The sequence below is a fragment of the Etheostoma cragini genome, chromosome 7, assembly GCF_013103735.1.
Source record: "Etheostoma cragini isolate CJK2018 chromosome 7, CSU_Ecrag_1.0, whole genome shotgun sequence".
Taxonomy (NCBI): Eukaryota; Metazoa; Chordata; class Actinopteri; order Perciformes; family Percidae; genus Etheostoma; species Etheostoma cragini.
Genome location: NC_048413.1, coordinates 4,268,742 through 4,284,836, shown reverse-complemented (window position 1 = coordinate 4,284,836; position 16,095 = coordinate 4,268,742). Strand labels below are relative to the sequence as shown.

General features: G+C 42.0%; 1 protein-coding gene and 1 long non-coding RNA gene across 2 annotated transcripts in view; one reads left to right on the top strand and one right to left on the bottom strand.

Annotated features, from left to right (window-relative positions):
* The first annotated feature begins 1,134 nt into the window (after nt 1–1,134).
* The window catches only part of mfn2 (mitofusin 2), a 22,389-nt gene continuing 7,428 nt past the window's right edge, over nt 1,135–16,095 (top strand). Inside the window, exons 1-13 of the mRNA XM_034877646.1 lie at nt 1,135–1,476; nt 3,901–4,082; nt 4,812–4,947; nt 6,305–6,467; nt 6,619–6,743; nt 7,161–7,269; nt 7,445–7,552; nt 9,198–9,351; nt 10,731–10,798; nt 12,433–12,554; nt 14,196–14,322; nt 14,587–14,691; nt 15,666–15,768. Of these exons, the coding sequence (XP_034733537.1) occupies nt 3,905–4,082; nt 4,812–4,947; nt 6,305–6,467; nt 6,619–6,743; nt 7,161–7,269; nt 7,445–7,552; nt 9,198–9,351; nt 10,731–10,798; nt 12,433–12,554; nt 14,196–14,322; nt 14,587–14,691; nt 15,666–15,768 (1,498 nt within the window). The 5' untranslated portion in view covers nt 1,135–1,476; nt 3,901–3,904. The remainder of the gene's footprint in view (nt 1,477–3,900; nt 4,083–4,811; nt 4,948–6,304; nt 6,468–6,618; nt 6,744–7,160; nt 7,270–7,444; nt 7,553–9,197; nt 9,352–10,730; nt 10,799–12,432; nt 12,555–14,195; nt 14,323–14,586; nt 14,692–15,665; nt 15,769–16,095) is intronic.
* The window catches only part of LOC117948146, a 17,122-nt gene continuing 11,339 nt past the window's right edge, over nt 10,313–16,095 (bottom strand). The window contains exons 2-3 of the long non-coding RNA XR_004657392.1: nt 14,073–14,078; nt 10,313–10,632 (exon numbers count right to left, since the gene is read on the bottom strand). This is a non-coding gene — a long non-coding RNA (uncharacterized LOC117948146). The remainder of the gene's footprint in view (nt 10,633–14,072; nt 14,079–16,095) is intronic.

Sequence of the window (16,095 nt, the reverse complement as noted above, 5' to 3'; positions counted from 1 at the left end):
CGGCAAGCAGCGGCTAACGCCAGCAACCAATCGGAATACAGAATTCTTTTGCGCTGGCTGATTCCGAAGCAACATACGATGTAAACTTTGGTTCCCACCAAAACCTTAATTCTGAGGACAAGCTCATAATCGCCATTGCTGGGTTACCTATTGTTTATGATATAACGTTGTTTCTAAATTAATGTTACCTGCTGGCACAGATCACTTGGTTAGTCCGGCGGCTGCTCGCTCTACCTGCACGCTGCTGCAGTTCAGTGGCTAACAAGCGAGCTAATTGCTAACAGACACTGCTGCAACCAATTAACAACACTAATTCTGTCATTATAAATGTAATTTAGAAAAGGTTTCTAGTGTCAGTGTATTGGCCATGCAGTGACTGCTTGTGCTTCTCTCATTATCGGAAATTGAACACTGCCAACGTCAAAGCTTCCCCGTACCTTTTGACAGGGGACCTTGGCGGGGCGGCCAGAGCTTCTGTGCAGATCCCACAAATAAAAAACCTATATAAAAGAGACTTCAGATGCAGTATTAGGGGACCACTAAGGTCTATATAAAAGAGACTTCAGATGCAGTATTAGGGGACCACTAAGGTCCATATAAAAGAGACTTCAGATTCAAACTGGCAAAGCCAGTGGTATAGTAGGATAAGTATTAGTTTAGTAATCTCAATCTTCAGCTTGCTATGCTTAAGCTTTTCAACATGGACATGACCCTGTTATTTGGAACAAAGGTTTTATTTCAGTTTGTTACAGTATGCATACAGTTTGTTTAGAGTTAACTCAACACACTTTATACTTTACAGATAGAGTAGGCCTAGACCACACTATCATTTCAAAATGGCAAAGGTTATTGTTTCTTCCTTAGAACACTGCTGGGCCACGGGATGTCTCCAAAAGAAAGAGAAATAGCCAACTGTAGTACACATCCTTAAAACCATAGATCTAACTAAATCGCAGGACATATGACAGTTAAAGAAAATTATGTAGGATACATGCTGGTCTCAGGGCAAACACGTAATGACGTTTCTACACCAGTGGGAGGCAACAATGCACTCAACTGTGCCTAGTCTGACGGAAAGCAGCAAGCTTCTTCAACTGACTGCTTCTTGCTAGCGAGGTATCAAAAGATCTTACCGCGATAGTTGTGTTTTAAAATGTCGACCGAGCCCAACGTGTCAGGGGAAGACCAAATTGGCTGATAATGTACTGGAACAAAGTGCTGTTCTGGGAACAGAAAACAACATAGTTTGGAATATATATATCTTTTGTGCGTCACACCTACGCTGTCCGCTGACAGTGCTCCAAAAAAGCTTGTAGCTTCATCAATCTTGGGCTCGCTTAAAACATTTAGCGACGCCCCCTGTATCCACTGCGACTAAGCGCCTAGTAACGATAGCAATTAGCTTGTAGCTAGATATTTCAAACCCCAGGGGCCAGGATGCGAGAGGATTCTTTGTGAGGAACGACCCCATCCACGGTAAGTCACAAACCATGGTTACAGTTAACAGTCTGTTCAGATGGATACCGAAGTACTCTTGCTATCTAGCTGCTTATCTAGCAAGCTAAGAGAACTTAACTGTAACATAAGGCTAGTTAGCTTGTAATTTAGCATGGATTTGTCCCCACTCAATGCGTTGTCCTGTCAGTCGGGACCTATTGTAAACAGTCAATGTACTTTACTCAGCATGAGTAGCTACATTTACAGACAATCAACGTTAACAACACAAGGGTGAGGACTGATTACTAGAGTAGCTAACGTTAGATGTGTCACGTTAGTCAGATTGACGACATGCATTTCAACTAACGATAGCTGACACTTGATATACATTTCACATAGGTGTGTATTGTCTCTTTTCAACCTGGGTTTGTGTTTGTATTACATTTAGCTAGTAGGTTCCCCTGTCCGAGTAAAGACAGACATTCAGACCATGCGTACCTACATTGTTACCTTCAAACTGTGTGAAAGGTCAGAGCTGACTAATGGCCGTCACCATACAGGTGAACACAGTCAAGTCATGTAATACACATACACAATACAATAAATACGTTCTAAATAGAGCAAAAGTAAGGCAAAACCAAACAGTATAGAAAAGTAAAGAAATTGAATCAGAAGTCCAGAGTTGTTGGGGGCAGAGAGGAAGGGAGGCAGCTGAACTTTCTGACAGCCGGCCTGGGGAATGAAGCTGTTAGTGTAGAACAGGCTTGGAGGCTCCGCTACCTTCTCCCGGATGGCAGGACTCAGGAGGCTGTGTGAGAGGGGCCAGGGGTCACCCACAATTCTTTGGGGGGTGAGGCGGATTCTGCAGATGTCCAGGAGTGAAGGGAGTGGGGCACCAAGGATTCCTCTAGCAGCCTTCACTAGTCACTTATGACCTCATAAGGGGCAAGATTTCAGATAGGCCCATCTGAGTTTTCATTTTCTCAAAGGCAGAGCAGGATATCCAGGGCTCCTTTTCTAGCCACTAGGGGACCATGACAGGATGGGGGAACGCATACTAATGTTAAAAAACGTCTTAAAGTGAAATTTTCATGCCATGGGACCTTCAACAATGAAATCTGTTGAAGGTCAATAAAACAGGCGTCCAAATAGTTTACAGTATTGCTGAGAAGATTGACCTACAAGGTTCAGCTTTTGTTGACACTGTGTCAGAGAGCTTGTTATATGTTTCATTGCATTAATTACTAAAGAACTTGCATATTCCAGAGGAGGACGCTAAACACGAAAACTTACAAACATACAGAAACATTTTAAATTGCATTCCAAAACAAGGTATAGAATTGAAGATGGTTAAAGTTGGCAGTAGGGCTGGGCAATATAGAGAAAATCAAATATCACAAAATTCTTGACCAAATAACTCAAGCTCGATATAGCGACAATATTGTATGGATGACTATTGGTGCTTTAACAAAATGTTATTTACACAATGAGATGTTTGATAAATATTATCCAGAAATTATTTAATGACTTAAAGGTTAAAGGTAAATAATAGAACAGCTAGAACAGTAGAAGTTCAGAAAATGATAGAATTTTACTGTAATGCAGCCTGTAAAACCAGGCATAGATGGCACTTACCATATTACTGTATTACGATATATACAAAATCTAAGACAATATCTAGTCTCATATCGCAATATCGATATATTGCCCAGCCCCAGTTGGCAGTATCTTATCTTTAAACTATCAATTATTCCCCTAAAGCAGCAGTTCTCAAACATTTTTCCAATAATATAACCCTTTTGATTTGTTTTATTTAAGCCCTGACCAGCGCCAATCATTTTTGGTAGAAAAAACTGTCTATATAGAGACGAACAGCAAACAACAGCCTTGCAATTGAAAAAATAAACATTTAAATTCTGATGACAAAATGAGACACAAACTGTACAAAAGTCAAAGGAAATCATGGAGAAAGATGGTAGAAAGAAGGAAGTAAGACAAGAATAAGTCCAACAAAGCCAACACAAATGTCACATTTTACATACAACACACATAAAGAAGAAAAAGTTTGTCAAACATTTTGTTAAATATCTCACATACCCCCTGCAGGGCTCCAAAATACCCGTACCCCGATCTAAGAAACACTGCAGGACCAAAAATGAATTTGTTCATGGATAGAGAGAAAGGGGTAGCATAAATAAGACACTAAACAGAAACTGAAACTTAAATATATGTACTGGCTGAGCCATTAAAATACAGACAGACCTGTATCTCTCATCCACACCCAGGTATTCTCTCACATGTATACAATGTACTACTGAATGCGGAAAAATAGTGACAAGGTGAAGAAATTTAAAATATCAGTGTTTTTCTCGCTGACTTTCTTTTCACTACAACTGGATTTCAGTCAGGTGCTTTTCCAGATATTCTTATACGGGTGTTTTTGATGTCTTATCCCCTGTCCAGTGCCATGTCTTTGGTTTTCCCTCGACCCAACACCAACGCAGTAAACGGCAAGAAGGATAAGAGACTGATGGCGGAAGTGAATGCATCGCCGCTCAAGCATTTTGTCACGGCAAAGAAGAAGATCAATGGGATCTTTGAACAGTTGGGGGCCTACATCAAGGAGAGCGCTTCCTTTCTGGATGGTATCCTCCCACCTGCCGTTTTCTAGTACCTTTCACACATACACCCCTTTATGATAATCTGAAGGCAATTTAACATTTTTGTCTCATATCTGAATAAGAAAGTTGGCACAAATTATACTGCCAAAAAAATGCACTGGTTAACGTTGGTTCTTTGTCGTGACTAATTTATTATTAACTCAGCATGAATATGATATAGGGTTGTACGATAAGAGGAAAATAGTGATAGCATTGTGGAATAATGCAATAATGATATTACTTGTGATTTAAAAACAAAACAAAAACATAATCAAAGTGTTCTGCTATTTTTGCTGCTTTCAGTATTCTACCAAAATACAACATATTGCTTGTAGAATTTAGAACACACAAAAAGTAAATCTTTTCCAGCATTCTTTTGTTGATCAACTTGAACATTGAATGAAATATAAAAGGCACCACTAAAAAAAGAACTACGGTTTCATTTTGAAGTATTTTCCTCCGGTGGTCCATTCCTTAAATACCGAATGGTCCTCTCCTTAATGAGAAATTGTGGGTATCTATACTTCACTGGAGTAATTATTTTACAGCAGACTTCTACTCCAGTGGTTACCCCTGTAACTGTAGGCATAACATGGCTACAGGTGCATACCACCACCACCACCACCAAATCTGATGTAGTAATGTATAGCTATCTAAGGATATGCCACATATAACCAGACTGATTGGCTTCTGTTTGATGACTCCACGTTACAGATACTTACAAAAATGAAGAGCTGGACCCAGTTGCCACAGAGGAGCAGGTCCAGGAGGTCCAGGGCTACCTTGCCAAGGTTGCAGGGATTGGAGAAGTACTTGCACGCAGGCATATGAAGGTGGTCTTCTTTGGGAGGTATGTCTGGACTCAACAGTAATATTTTTTGCCACTGGCCCCGTCAGGCAAATGGGTCAAGAATTTACTGGCCAGTGTATATATAAGAAAAAAAACAAAAAACAAAAAAAAAGTTCCAAACATTACCATTAAAAATGCCTGCTAAAAGGGACATTTGAGCTCCGCTTGGAGGAGAAACATTGCGGGAGCCAAGAATGTTGAAAGATAAAAAGTCCTGGGCGTGTGGGGATATTAAAAACCCTCTGCTTTCCCGTGGACTTGAAGCCATGCAAGACGAAGATGGCGGATCTGTGCTTGAAGCTAGTCTCATTACGTGTGAATGACATCGGTAACATCTATGCTGCACTAAAGAAGATCTCAGTTGACATGGAGAGCCTGGCAGATATTCGCCGCGCTACCGTTTCGGTGGAGACAAAACTTTCCGCCTTAAAGCAGGTGGAATATCTGAAAACAGATGAGAGAAAATGGCAAGCTAATCTACCAGTTAGAAAGAAAGAGCTAGAGCTGCTATGGGAGCTGATAGAAGACGCAGTAATGTTTGAGACGCAATAATGTGCGTTTTGTGGGCAATCCCAAGGGCAAAGGAGTACGAGATGCAGTAAAGGTTTTAGAGGTACTGATTCTGGGTTTGCTAGAAAGAGGAAGAATGCAAGATTGAATGTGTACATATTCATACTGGAAAGCATTAAGTTCCTTGGGCTAATACGGGGCTGCGTGAGGCAAGAAACAATATCGAGAATATAATTTACCACAGTTATTCATTGATTTTAAGGAAAAAATGTTTCTATTGCACATATGAATAAACAGAGCACTGCTTTCACTTCCATGTTGTGCTACATTTCCACACCTTAGCATCAAAATAATAATGGCTGGAAAATTCAGATGTTAGTTCATTGGTTAAGTATTGGTTTTTAATTTTGCAATTCAGATATCCGCTAGGCTAATTTATACAGACACTGAAACACTACAGCTCTATGCCCCCGTCTCAGCCAAAAAGGAACACGTCTGGTTAAGTCGAGTGTAACTGAGCAACGGTCTGTGTTGTTATCCTGTAGCAGCTGGCTTGGTTTCCAAGCTATTTAACAGTGAACGGCTGGCGCAGCAGTGGCTGCCTGAGTCCTTCCTGAGTCATACTGGCGGTTATGAAAGCCCTTGATTTGATATGCAGTGGAAGTTGTCTATAAGCGGAGCACATTTTTTTAAACATCAAATAAGTTGATCATGTTCAGTGAATTGTGGGAAAGCCAATATCGTGATCACAGCTATGTTTGATTAATTTTGCAGCCCTAGGATTAAACATAGACTAAAAGTGGGACGACTGCAGGCGTTGCTGACAAGCATGTTGTTTGTTCTGTAGGACGAGTAATGGGAAAAGCTCAGTGATCAATGCCATGCTGTGTGACAAGGTGCTGCCGTCAGGAATAGGACACACCACCAACTGTTTCCTGAGGGTGGAGGGCACTGATGGCAATGAGGCCTTCCTGCTCACTGAAGGCTCCGAGGAGAGGAAGAGCATAAAGGTCAACAGAGTTCCCTGATCATCCCATGGCAAATAGTTTTGTCTCCAAAACACAATCTTCTTATCTCAACAACTCCAATCTGTAGAAGTGGAGTGTTGGTCTTTTGCTGTGTATGGACCCGTTGGTTGCTGATGTTGTGTGTTTTTTCCAGACGGTCAACCAGCTGGCCCATGCGCTCCACCAGGATGAGGACCTGGACGCCGGCAGCTTGGTCTGCGTCATGTGGCCTAAAGCCAAGTGTGCTCTACTCAGGGATGATCTGGTGTTGGTGGACAGGTTAGACGTTAACCCTGTTTAATCAACAAATTCATTTTGTCACTTAAACTTTAAAACGTAATTTAACAATTATTGATGGTAATAGTAGTAATAAGGAGTGGGCATCAAAATCTTTTCCATATAACATGACTGGAATCCTTTTAAAATGTCTTCTACCACCAAGGTGCAGCCCCAGTTGTTCACCTCTTTAGAAATGCAATAAAGTGAACACCTTAGCATACCTAGCACACATAGTGTCTATGTATATTGTCATAGAACAGTCACAGCATGTTATACCAAGACTAAAGTGGGGACCCTGTATGTAAGTTTGTTAAAAAAAAAAAAAGTTTAATTTCAGTTTTGTCTTGCCTAAAAGCTGCCATCCTCACTTACCGAGTACTGCAATTGGAATATTGTACTTTCTGTTTTCCCCTCCAGCCCAGGGATAGATGTTACCACAGAACTGGACAGCTGGATTGACAAGTTCTGCCTGGATGCTGACGTATTTGTTCTGGTGGCAAACTCTGAGTCCACACTGATGCAGACGGTGAGATGTGAGAGCTGCATGTGTCATTTTGAATGGAGCCACAAGCTGCCCGTCAGCTCTAGAACTGAGTGAACTGTTGTATGACCAGATAGTGAACTAATCTGTCAAATTGTTGTAGTAAATGTCAACACAATGCTAATGTGTCAAATGTATGCTAAATGATGTCTTCCTACAGGAGAAGTCTTTCTTTCACAAGGTCAATGAGCGGCTCTCTAGTCCCAACATTTTCATCCTCAACAACCGCTGGGACGCCTCAGCCTCCGAACCTGAATACATGGAGGAGGTCAGTCGGCGTCACAAAACATCTACACGAGGGAACACACACACACACACACACACACACACACACACACACACACACACACACACACACACACACCACATTTAAAATTTTGAATCATGTATGCCTGGCTTTAGTACAACAATGTGCTAGTGGTTAATGTAGCTTCATGCTGCAAGTAGTGAGAGGGATGTTTTTTTTTTTCCAGTCTTGATTGATCATGTCTACTATAGGGCAGGCTCAGGGCCTGCAGCGGTGGGCTGGACCTCAGGGTCCACACCGGGGGTGTAATCACCAATGGATTTTTATGGAGTGGTGTGTATGTGTGTGGGTGTGGGGGTGTGTGGGTGTGTGTGTTAGAGGATGGAGACCCGACCCGAGCCCGACGGGCAAACAGATGTTTAGAAAGGAGGCTCGGGTTTGGGCCGGACTCGGTCACATCATCGCGATAAGGCATTGAACTTCTTTTTTTTTTCCTGTTTATAACTTTTGGGTTTTTATTTCTATTGGTTTGTTTTTTCTTTTTTGCTTGCTTATTTACTGTTTGGGTCTTACTGTATTTTACTAATGTTTATCATGTGAAGCACTTTGCTACTTTGTCTGTAAGAGGTGCTATATCAAGTAAACCTATTATATTACATTCTCAGCAGCGGCAGCAAGGCATTAAACTAAACATGTACAGTATATGTGTGAGTGAATGCTGAATTACCGCATCTCTTATTGGGATTATTAATACAGGTTAAGCAAGGTATTTATTTTACTCAGATTTACTGACATAATCACCCACATATGATGTTAATAAAAGCGGGCTTTACACACAAACAAACGTACATCTGTCATTAGTATGAGAAACAAATGTGATTTTAACTGTGTCGGGCTAGGGTCGGGCTCGGACATAAATATCTTAATGCCTGTCGGGCTCGGGTCGGGTTCGGTTACTGCTCTGTCGGACGCGGGCAGGGCTCGGACAGAAAAATCCGGCCCGATCCGCACTCTAGTGTGTGTGTCAGGTGTGTGCCTGTGTGTTTTAACAGTAGCCTTAGATTAGGCAGGTGAACCGCTTAGCTGCTGTTATCAATCCCCTCACTCCATCTGGTCCGCAGGAAGTGACCTGAGGATCACTGCCTGCTTCACAGGCCTCTGCACTCCCGCACTAATATCCTGTATCCTATTTTAAAACCTTCTCAGTGACTTCCAGTGTTATCTAGCCATGTTGATGCTACAGGTTTTACTTGTTTAGAAATATCTGCAGTTATGACATGACACCACACCCAGGTTTTGAATGAATAGACGGGAAACAGAACATTGAGTGCAGCAGTTTACTCTCAGATTGTCTGTTTTCTACACGTTTCCTACAAACAAAAACATTTGGCAGCTAGGTTTGGGCCAGTGTAAATTTTTTTCAAACCGGTTTGATATTAACCCAAACACTGGATCGGTATACCTAATTGTATCACTAGTTGTCGCACGTGGCACAGGTTACTGATGTAGGCTAGTTTTTCCATTTCCCAGATAAAATGACAAATATTGGTTTGCATTATCAAACTGGTTTAAGCTTGTATACTGGACCGCTTGCAGCAGCTTGGGGGCTCAGTAGTTCTTTTTGTTGTGTTACAATGTTCAATATGGTGTGTTGTTGCTGTGTCAGGTCCGCAGGCAGCATATGGACCGCTGCACCAACTTCCTGGTGGATGAGCTGGGTGTGGTGGACCGAGCCCAGGCCAGTGATCGCATCTTCTTTGTCTCTGCCAAGGAAGTCCTTCAGGCTCGTGTGCAGAAGGCTCAAGGAATGCCTGAATCAGGTAGGGAAGCTAGTCACTGAGGATCCTGACAGCGTTTGTACACTGATGACAAACCTGGAATAAAAAAGAAAAAAAAAAGAAAGAAAGTTTTGTAATTTGAAATCTCAAGTCATTGATGATCACAGGTGTACTAGGCCACAGTAGTATGTTGTCTTGTCTGGAGTGACATCCATTCCTCATCACCATCTACATATAGATAATACATACTAGGAGTGGAACGGTACACATTTATTTGTATGGAGCGTAACTGCCGTCACGGAGCGGATCCGCAGCCGTTGCACATCCCATGAAAACTGGGGGTAACATGGTATTAAAATAAATAAAACTTGCCTGCAAACTAATTAATGTAATGCGGAACTACTGTTAGATATGCAGGTTCTAGGGAAACCTAATCTGTAGCCCTGCCCTAGGTCTGAGGCTAGCCAAGCTCCGCCTACTTGCAGTTTTTTGTCAGGTTGACGATCCAGTGAGGGAGTCAGAGACGTCAGCACAAAGGACAAGTATGGCGAGTGGTGGCGACCCACAAGAGTACCCGCTGGCCTCTTTAAGATTGCAAGTTTGGGAGAACTTCAAGACTGTGTGGCTGCATCCTGGAGCCTCTGGTCTCATACCCTCCCGCCAGGTGCCCTGCCGGCCTCGAACACTTTGGTCTTCAGGTCTGTTTCAGTTGTAGAAGCAAGAGAGTGGTGAATAAGACGAGGACTGTGTGTCGTCGTCGTTCAGAAGTTGTCGGGTATGTGAGTGGAAATGCATCTAACATGCCAACGCATATCTGACACCATCATCCAGATGTGCCAATTACTGGAACGAGACACAAAACAAACTGTCCAACTTCTCCTCCCTGCAGTGCTGAACCAGCCTTTAGATACAAATACAAATAGAGCTTTAAGGATATGCAGCCTGCACTTGCACTTTGTTACAACATGCCATCCTGTCCACATATTATTTGTCATTATTCTATGTAACTTGCACTTTCATAAATAAGAGGTGCTGCTTTTTCAGTTTTATAGCTAATTGTCTTACTTTGATTACAAGTTCCAGATGGAGTCTGGAGATGATGTGGGGTACTTATTGATTACATACAGTACACACTTCAGGCTGTTGCAGCTAGCTCAGGGGAGAGACTGTATGACATTAGGGGGTACAGCTTGAGTCATGGACAATTACAAAAAAAAAAATTGCCTTCTGCATTTTTTTTGCTTTTCTCCCCATTGTACTGAACCATGTATCTGAACGGAGGTACGAACCGAACCGTGACTTCTGTGTACCGTTCCACCCCTACTACATACCATAGCTTTTGACGAACACACTAAATGTGGACTGTGTGGACACCCATTCTACAGTTTTCTAAAGTAGTCCATGTTGTCATTTTGTTTCAGGTGGAGCTCTTGCAGAGGGATTTCAAGCAAGAATGTTTGAGTTTCAGAACTTTGAGAGGCGATTTGAGGTAAGATGCTCACAACTGCTCAAATTTCTGTACTAGATGCACAGAAATGACTTGGCTAAGATGGCAAACAAGCACATTCTCCCAAAAATGCTCCACTATTGACTATTGTAACTTAAAGGAGAATTCAGGTCAATTCCAACATGTAGGTCTGTTGTTTGTAAATGTGTAGTTCTGTCAGTAGAGAGAAAAACAAAATCAATCAGTGCTGCCTACACCGTGTTATCCTCTATGCTAGCAATAGCACCAAACAGACAAGTTTTAAACGTGTTTTTAGCTTCTTAACATATACAAAATGTCGTTACAAGTACCTACCCATGTGTAGTCGTCGTCAGACAGCGCCTCCCAAGAGCCTGGGTCTGACCGAGGTTTCTGCCTAAAAGGAAGTTTTTCCTCGCCACTGTTGCTTGCTCTGGAGGAAACTACTGGAACTGTTGGGTCCTTGTGGATTCTGGAGTGTGGTCTAGACCTGCTCTATCTGTAAAGTGTCTTGAGATAACTCTTGTTGTGATTTGATACTATAAATAAAATTGAATTGAATTGAATTGTAGTGAATCTGACTGCAGTAGATGTGAAGAAATACATAAAGGTTATTCTAATACAGCTCTGTTTAGTTCCTGTGTTGAGAGGCAGTTAGAGAGTTTTTGTCTACAAACTACAAAACAGAAAAAAGATAAAACAAAAAATATGTAGGCTATCAATTTAATGATTCAATTATAACTGGTCTTCTGCTAGTTGTAATACAACACTTAATTTAAAAAAAATAACCATGTGCTTATTTTTGAAAATACGTTTTAATCTCTTTTCGGTGTTGAATTTTGTAGACCATCCCAAAGCACTTGCAGGATCAACACCAGAATTAAACACAGCTGAAATAGCACAACTTTCATACCTTTCTTTACAGCAGTCAAAGTCACTCTGTTCACTTGGAAGGAATCACTGCACATGGGTAGGCACTTGTAATGACATTTTGAACATGTTAAGAGTCTAAAAACATCTTTAAAACTTGCCCTGTTTAAGCCTGTTGGGTGCAAACTCTAGCAGGAGGATAACTCTGGGGGCGGCTGTGGCTCAGTGGTAGAGCGGTTGCCTGCCAATTGGAAGGTTGGTGGTTCGATCCCTTGGCCCTGCAGTCCCATGTCGAAGTGTCCTTGGGCAAGACACTGAACCCTGAGTTGCCCCCGGTGCTGCGCATCGGAGTGTGAATGTGTGTGAGTGTTTATCTGATGAGCAGGTGGCACCTTGTACGGCAGCCTCGGCCACAGTGTATGAATGTGTGTGATTGGTGAATGTATCCTGTATGATGTTAAAGCGCTTTGAGTAGTCGTTAAGACTAGAAAAGCGCTATATAAATACAGCACATTTACATTTACATGAGTAGACAGCACCGATTTGTTTTTGTTTTTCTGTTTATTGACAGCACTCCACATTTACAAAACACAGAACTACATGTTAAAATCGACCGGAATTCTCCGATAAGCCCTATCCTTATTTGATGACACTTTCTGACTAAATGTTACATTATTCAATGTGTAAAGTAACTAATTAATCCAAATATCACAAGTCTAGCGAGTCACGCTACCCATCCTTTGTTCATGAGTTGATTGGATTGTTGGCCTGTCTGCTGCTGTGTGTAGGAGTGTATCTCGCAGTCAGCGGTGAAGACCAAATTTGAGCAGCACACCGTGAGGGCCAAACAGATCTCTGAAGCCCTGCGCCGCATTATGGATTCAGTGCACATTGCTGCACAAGAGCAGAGGTGAGTCAGGTATTAAAAGCAGATGGTACAGGTGTTTAGATTGAGACTGTATGTGAACCAAAGACTGGAAACATGAGCATGCTGAGTGGATTGTGCCACTTAAAGGATTACCAGGAGAAGGAGATGGAGCTGTCTCCGTCCATCCATCAATCAATCTTCATCTGCTTATCCGGTGTCGGGTCCCGGGGGGAGCAGCTCCAGCTAACGGATGATAATATACAACGGGCTTATAAATTAAAGTATTGGGAATGTTAGTTATCTTACTAAATGAACAAAAAAATCACATACTGTATGTCTAGAGTTTATAGTCATGTAGCTTAATCACAATTTCTGTTTCAGCCCACTCTCTGAATGTTTGTGGTTGCTATGGTAACACATGGACCACAATGGAAATAAGCTCCAGGGCTTTATCCTGACTTTTGTTTTTTAAAGTATGGTGCAAAGCTGTATGGTATGTTATAATGGAATGGTCTAATGAAATCAATCAATCAGAGAGCTGCTGCTAGCTTAGCTCGGCCATCCAAACAATAATCATCATTAAAATTGCAATTTGGCGTATTTAAACAAAGTCCTCACCAATCACCAGCTGTTGATCAAAATGAGACACACCGAAACATTAACAGCACTTTCCTCAAACAGAGCACAATACAAACAAATGAACTAAGGCTACACTACTACTACAAATATCAAGGTGCATAGGTACATTTACCCATGAAAGAATTACAAATGAAGAATGCAGCAGCAGCCCACAGCATATACCCACACTACTTTGCTTGTGCCTTTAAATTAAATTGGAAACCAATTAAACGGTGATATCTGCCAAGATACAAAATGAAAAAAAGAACTTCTATTTCAGATTTGATCCGAATCCCCTTAAATGCCAATTCAGTATAAACGCGACTAAATGTGACTCAGGCTTTCTGTTGCTCTCAAAGGACACACAAAGTTCACCAAGTTCATTATTATTAAACATTCATGGTACGTACACAGAACTACACGGACAACAAGCTGAACAAGAGCAACACTAAACATTTGACTACTGTGTACAGATATGTTTGTATACTTAAAAAAAGTCAATATGGACATGCATATACACACAAACACACATACGTACTCAAACGGCTCCATGAGGATTGTAATCAGTAAGGCAATAGGGCACTATTACAGCAACTGTTCTAATGAAAAAAAAACTGATGAATTCCAAGAAAAAATATATCAAACATGTATTGACTTGAAAGTCATCTCTGACCATGACGGAGGTGTGGTGGCATATAACGCAGCTGTTCAATGGCAACGGTCTAGTCTGTCCACAGGTCGATCACACAACAGTCTCCTTTGGTAGTATCCGTTGCACTATCCACTCCAACACATGTGATCGTCTGCCCTCAGACACCTTTTAGACTGTTATGATCAGACTCTAAACATTCTTCATCCAGGGATGGAGTGATTTGAGCCATAAGTTGCATGAATGACTTGTAACGCTAACAAGCCACATGTTACATTTTTTGAGAGGTGCACGTCCGGCTAGGGGCAAAGGGTGCGGCGTAAATCTGTCTCTCCACGTACCTATGTACTTAACAATGGCGTAGACTTCACGCAGAAGTATACATGTTGTGTGTGTGTGTGTTTGTGTGTGTGTAGGGTCTACTGCCTTGAGACAAAAGATGACCGTCAGGCCCGATTGGAATTCATAGACAAGCAGTTGGACTTGTTGACCATGGACTGTAAGGCCAAGATAAAGAAGATTACTGAGGAGGTGGAAAGACAGGTGAACACAAATGACATCTTCACAACCCAACTGGGCTTTATTTTCTTCTTGAATCTTAGTGATAGTTTGTGCAGTGATGGACTTGGGGAATTACATTTTTTCCTCCCATTAAAATAAAAGTCAAAACCAGTTTGGTAAAAAAATAAACCAAAAAAACACTTCAAGTTCTACACATGTCACGAGAGTTTGCAGATGCTGATTGTCCTGGTTCAGTTGGTTCTACCAGAGGAAAAGTTTTCACCTCTGCTGTCTGCTCATGTTCAGGTGTCTAATGCCATGTCAGAGGAGATCAGAAAGCTCCATGTGCTGGTGGAGGACTTCCACATGGACTTCCACCCATCACCAGTGGTACTCAAGGTCTACAAGAATGTGAGTTTAAAACAGATATTCAACACAATTCTTTGTCCTTAATGTGAGCTTCACAGGGCAGGCTGAAATAGAGCCCTTCTGTCTACACCAGCCTTCTGTCTAAACCTGCAACTTTTTGGAAAATCTTTAGACAGATGCCGTGTCTGGGTGTTGCATTAGCCAATTGGCCAATAGCTGTAGAGTCCACACGGCATACATTTAGTCATTTTCCTATGTCCTGATGGACCTTTGCGCAGACAGCCACGTGTAGCCGGAAGCCAAACCTTTCTCCGTCCCTTAGGCCAAGTCTGTTCCACACAGTTCATTTAACTGCTGGGTGTCCAGATTTCCTAGCAGACCAGCAAGAAACTATTTATTACTTTCATTCATTTTTTTAATAGGCTAATAAATCAAAGGTACTAAGACATAAACCTGATATTTACAGTTTGCTAATTCATGGTGTAGGGGAGACATAAACGATATTGGGGAGTATCTTTTGGTAAATTGACTGGATGCGCTCACAGTTTTACTTCCTGCCTGCTGTCTGAATGGCCGTCGGCTCGTGTAAAAAAGAGAAGCGCGTTCTTTCTGTTGAGCAGCGAGCCGCTTCAAATTGTTAAGTAACGGAGTCTCTTTTCATGGGATGTGATGCCCCACCCCCTTCCTCCATATGCCTGTTCTCAAAAAGTGTACTCAACATTATAACCCTTAAAAACCCAAAACACATTTAAAATGGAACAAAAGTGTCCATCTCTTAATGTTAACAGAAGTGTAGTGTAAGTTTAGTTTTGTGCATCCGCCCCGTGAATCAGATCTGCTCCACTTACAAACACTGTGTTTAGTTTACTGCTTATTAAATCCTCTTCCTCATTATACTGGTAAGCAAAACACTGCATGTTTATATTGTTTTTTTCTGGCTCAGTAGTCAGACAGCAGTAAAGTGGATGTACATGTAAGGAAACCAGACAGCAGCATGTGTTTTTTTTCTGTTCCAGGAGCTCCACCGCCACATAGAGGATGGTCTGGGCAAGAACATGTCAGAGAGGTGCTCCACTTCCATCACCAGTGCCCTGCAGGCCACACACACCGACATGATTGGTAAATTTGGCTCTCTCCCGTTTGCTGACACCTTATCTCCCGTTGCTCTCCCTCTTCAGCAGCATCTCCGGTCACTCTCTCTCTCTCTCTCTTCAGCAACATCTAGGTATGAGCCGAATACTCGGCTGAAACAAGTATCCGGTACGGATAAAACACTTTTGCAAAGTACAAGTATTATACGAGTAACATGAGTCAATATCTGTACTTGGATTAAATACAACTCCTCAGCTGACCGCGCTGCGTTCTGTGATGGTCACAGCGCCCCCACCCCCACGCACGCACGCTCTTCTCATTCACACACACACACACAGAACACGGAGAACAGCG